We start from the raw sequence: 5024 nt of genomic DNA on the forward strand, positions 1-5024 counted from the left end.
CTTGGGGTACTTAGGGTACTTGGACCACAACTTGGACTTTACCATGTTGACTTCAGTATACTCAGGCCTCAATTTGAGCAATTGGTGTTCTATCAGTCACACATCTTGTATACTTCTTATGTAATAATATCTATCATAGACATCCATACACTAGTTGTAAACCAGTCTGTTTTAAGGCTGTAGAAGCAGCTTTATAGTCTATTAGAAGAAGGGCAATAACGTGTGATAGAAGACTTTAAGTTGTTACAATGTGCTTGTTTCAGTAGTGATACAGAGGTACAATATCCAGATAATGCTCAAGAATAGTGGTATCAGTGGTGGATGTCCAAGTTCTGCTATGGTACAGGAGAGGATGGTGAAGAATTTCTCGGAGTCCAGCAAAGAGCGCTATATATGGCTGCTATTCTGTGCTATAGTGTGAGCTTCTGCAGTGTAGTGGTTGAACATGCTGTGTTGGTCACTGAAATTGCAGATTGCTGGTTCAATTCCCTGTGGTGGCATTTTTTTTGCCGCCGCTGCACCCACTAACAAATATTGTACATCTGACCTTAATCAAGAGCAGCTGTTCTTTGATTTACTTCCATGCATATCATCTTTATTCAATACATCTCACAGTGAACTTGGGCATGAACTTGAACAGGGACTTGGAGGACTTGGCCAAGTGCCTGGTACTTGGCCAAGTCGACCCACCCGACTTGGCCAAGTCCATTGGACTTGGGGTACTTGAGGTACTTGGGATACTTGAGGTACTTGGCCAAGTACCCCAAGTACCTGTACAAGTCCGTGACGTTTTCCTGATGACAACAATCCCTCGACGGCAGGGAAGCACGACGAGATACCTCCGATGAATGATATTGAAGACGACGGATGGTGAGCAAAGGGACCAGTCCATCCTCGGCCTTCTACAAAATATACCTGATACCGTCAACCAGCTCTGATGAACGGGCGGGGCTTGGGGTTGGGTGGCAGCAATACACTCATCCCGAGGGAAAGGCGTACTTCCGCTACAAGGTATGAACTCTGCCTATCGTACTCTGTCAGTGATTCAGCAGTTCGACTCAGAATGTCTACACCGATGCGTGGTTGCTTGACAATGATAATTTCAACACCCTGGAAGCCGCCGTGGCCATGCTCCGCTTGCAACTGATAGAGGCCCGCAATGGCAAGCATGGTTCTCTCCTGGACGACATCGAGATTGGGATACATCTCCAACCCCAAGACGATGTTAAGACTGACTTCAAGGATTGGTTCCGTAAAGACAGAATGAATCCGGTCGTCAAGGGCTGCTACTATATCTGCAACATGGGAAGGAAGGAGGTGTTTTGGCTTGATAAGGTCGACGCCAAGATCTTCTGGGAAGACCTAGATCACAATATCGTCGGAAGGCAACACCTCCGTGAGTAGCATCGATGTGTGAAAAGGCTGCGAAGGGTGGTTCAGAGATCCTATTATGTCATATAGGTATTGCAGCCGAGGCTGCGTACTGGTTCGTCTTCCGCTTCCTCACATTGAAACCCAGCTGAATACAGATTGCATCCCTATTGGAAGCACAGGGAGCACATATACATCTTCCCTCATGATCGAACCATCTCAAAAGATGAACTCAGCGACTTGAGTGAGAAACTCGCATTCTGGACGTTCGGTGAGCAGCTCCGGTATCTTGTATAGGAAGAAGACCTACCCTTGACCTCTCCAGATGCGGGAAGCTCGAAGGCGTCAACATCACCATACACAGCAACAGAGCTGAAGCATTTCTCAAGGATAGTTGGGAACATCATAGGTCCGTGTAAACCAAACATGCACTTATGATAGCAGCGAATGACGGGTCCATACCAGCCGACTCCAAGAGACCGGAAGATGCATGCATAGTTGGTCTGTGTCTGTGCTCTCTACCACATTGCGCAAGCTGATCTATTGTTTTAGGAAAGCTGAAGGGCGCACTGCGTGAGTGTATTTGTGTTTGGCGGAGGTACGAAAGCATTTATGCGCTGCGCTAGTCAAGATCCGATTCGCATATTTCTTTGGAGAAGAACATGCGCAAATCAACAACTCGCGCGGCGTTTTCCCCCATCATCACGACCCAGAGCACCATTCATATTGGTTCAGATTCCTGAACTGCCTGTCCTTCTACACGGCAGCGTCTTATTATGTTAACCTCAACCACCTTTGGATTGGGAGGAAGATGAGCACGAGTCGTTGGAATGACTTCGTGATCCAGCTTCAAGACGACTGGTATGACGCCATCACTCCGGTAGGCACGCTTCTCGGCATTGTCCATGATATCCGGGCTCAATGTTGCACTTGTTAGGCGACAGTCATCCTAGTTGCCAACCTGAGCTTCCTCGCCATATCTTCAGTCGATGACAGCGGCCTTCCTCCGGCGCAGCGCAGCTTGGGCCAGATCGTCAGTTACATATCGCTGATCCTCAATGTCGGCAACATCGCGGCCTCCACCATACTCGCGAGGCAACATCGCTCTGGCCACCATTCAAGTTTTGAAGGCGAGGTACATGCTGCTATTGCGCTCTAGACTGTTCATAGGATGCTCACTGCTCTTCTCATCTAGCCGCCGAAAGGGGGCCCGCGTAAGAAGCAGCTACAGGAGCTTGAACGACTCGCAGTCATCTTCAGTATCCCGGCCACATTTTTCTGGTGGGGGTGCGTGGAATTTTCTCAGGCTACCCTCTCTTCGACTAAGACAGTGTTTCACCTCGCACAGGCTCCTTACCTTCTTCATCTCCATTGCGTGGATTTGCTTCAACCGCACCGCACAGCCTACGAGATACACAGCTGTGGTCACCATCGTTCTGTCCATGTTCTTACTCCTCCTCGTGATACTGTATACCTACCGCGACAATCACCGGTCCATTTGGGCCGATCTCTCCGCATTACTGCCGCTCCCTGGGTTCCTCACCTGTAGTATCTCTCAGAAGCGGAGTTCCTCACAGGACCCCCAGGATCAGTCGAACAACGGCAGCATACACAAGGGTGAACTGCAGACACTAGATACTCACCTCGACCTCCCGGTCTAGATCCATGACATCATGTTACTTTCTATGGTACGTGAGTCTTATATTGGACTATCATGAGATGCGATGAGCAATCAACTCACGCACCTCCACACAGGTATTCGTTCGTTGCATATCATCACACACGTGTAAACCCCACGACTCTCCAGTATATATCATTGTTTTCTCTAGCGCGCCACATCTGGGTTACATCATATTGTAGAGTCTACGTGGCATTATCATTCGTAACATGTTGCAGTTGTCACCTAGCCCGTGAGTTGGTAGTATCAGATACACCTGCTTTACATCTCGTCAATCACCGGAGTCGTCGGGATGAGTTTGAACACATGAAGATCACTCTATGGTATATACTAACGACCTGAAGGGTGAGCCCGGTCGGCATAAACGGCCTCTACAGTTCATGCTAGGTATTTGCATTGCCATTAGCGAGCGATCGACACATCGCAGTGCTACACGATGATGCGTCGAGCAGGCCTGTACTACCAGTGCTTCCAGAATGCTGAACCCCTTGACCCGCTCAACAAGGCTATCGACGCGCGCAGCTTCTGTTTCAGATTGCTTGACGTGAACGTGACGATTGAGTAGACCGTAATATTCAAAGGTGGTCTACTCGACTATTCCAGGGCGCGTGACAACATTCTGTTGTGTCAACAAACAGTGCAGCGCCGCGTGTTCTCCGCAATCTCACGGCCCAACTTATCGAGGCTCAATACTTGACAAGACCGGGAGAAAGTCTGATGTAACCCGTGGCGAGCTCTCATCGCCACAGATGGTCTCAACTCTGCGTTCCCTTCTACTACCGCGATTTCAATGATCGGCCACACACTAGCTGAGTATGTATAACTGTGACCGGCGACGGCTTCTGTCCGTCGAACGAAAGAAATCACTTCCCGTTCCCAGAAGCCCGGCGAGCGCCGCCCAGCGGAACCCACCGCAGTGCGCATTCCCAGCCTCCTTCATCCGTGCGCGTGCCCTTCCCTCCTTCTCACGTTCCCGCCTTCGGGCCCGTCTTCCGCTTCATTAACGACGCGCGCGGTCGCAGACTCCCAAGCAGCCTGCAGAAGAGAAGAAGGCGAAGCGCGAAACAGAAGACGCGGAAGCGAGTTGGCGGTCTCGGGCTCGGAAGAAGCCTTCCAGTGCGTGCAGATGGCGTCATTACAAAGCACTGTATTGTGGACAGGGATGCTATCCCAATTCTGTCCCCACGTCGATGGGGACGTTCCGGTATGGCATTGGCTTTTCAGCGGGGCGATCGTTCAAGTTGACAGCCTGAGCGGTCCCGCCCTGCGTTCCATGCTCGGGCACGCAGGCTTCCTGCATCTCGGACAGGAGTTGGCTTCGCATTCCAGTCGCACGACCCAGGCTCACTGGCGGACTGACTGCACTGACGACGAACGGGTCGCATGAGTCGTCGTGTAGACGTGACGTCCTTCTTGGAAGCCCGCAAGGCCCTCTTCGCACGCTGCACCATGTGGACGCACTGTGCGTTCCTACTTCGACGTGTGGCTTTCTGGGCGTGCAGGTTGAGGATACAGGCACAGGGGGTGCAGTGCATATATGCAAGGGACGGCCCCTGGGTCGGAACATATGGCGCTCTTAGGCTACCGCTGAGGGACCGAATGACACAGTGCACTGAGGCTGACGTGAGTCCTCCGAGTTCGAGCGTGCGTGATCTGAGCTGTGCGGGCCTGGCGTAGGCCATATGGTGCCAAACCGCCCTACCCTTTCTCAGGCTAAGTCTTTGGAAGATGTGCACAAGCATATGTGATCGACCGGCACGGGCCGGTGCATGGAAGACGAATAAGCGTACCTGCAGCCATTGCGTCGAATGTTGGGACCCGAGCTAGGCCTCACAGTAGACACCCGTGTTGTTACTGAGCGGAGGGGCAGGCACTGCAGGATTCGATATGACCGACGCGCCCGCGCTTCCAATCAGGCCAGCGCACGCCTGTAATAGATCGAAATGAGAACCAGTTGGATCTTAACACGATCATG

The 5024-nt window shown here is 51.5% G+C and overlaps 1 protein-coding gene across 1 annotated transcript; it reads left to right on the plus strand.

The window, feature by feature from the left end:
• Positions 1–844: 844 nt before the first annotated feature.
• On the plus strand, positions 845–3032 carry DICSQDRAFT_173442 (uncharacterized protein; the record flags this gene model as incomplete). Its single annotated transcript, XM_007369260.1, has 12 exons — positions 845–870; positions 933–1011; positions 1063–1396; positions 1462–1486; positions 1554–1642; positions 1697–1780; positions 1837–1872; positions 1924–1944; positions 1998–2251; positions 2309–2506; positions 2567–2658; positions 2720–3032. 12 exons carry the CDS (start codon positions 845–847, stop codon positions 3030–3032), a joined length of 1551 nt encoding a protein of 516 aa, XP_007369322.1.
• Between the last annotated feature and the right edge of the window lie 1992 nt (positions 3033–5024).

Source organism: Dichomitus squalens (genome assembly GCF_000275845.1).
Source record: "Dichomitus squalens LYAD-421 SS1 unplaced genomic scaffold DICSQscaffold_46, whole genome shotgun sequence".
Classification (NCBI taxonomy): Eukaryota; Fungi; Basidiomycota; class Agaricomycetes; order Polyporales; family Polyporaceae; genus Dichomitus; species Dichomitus squalens.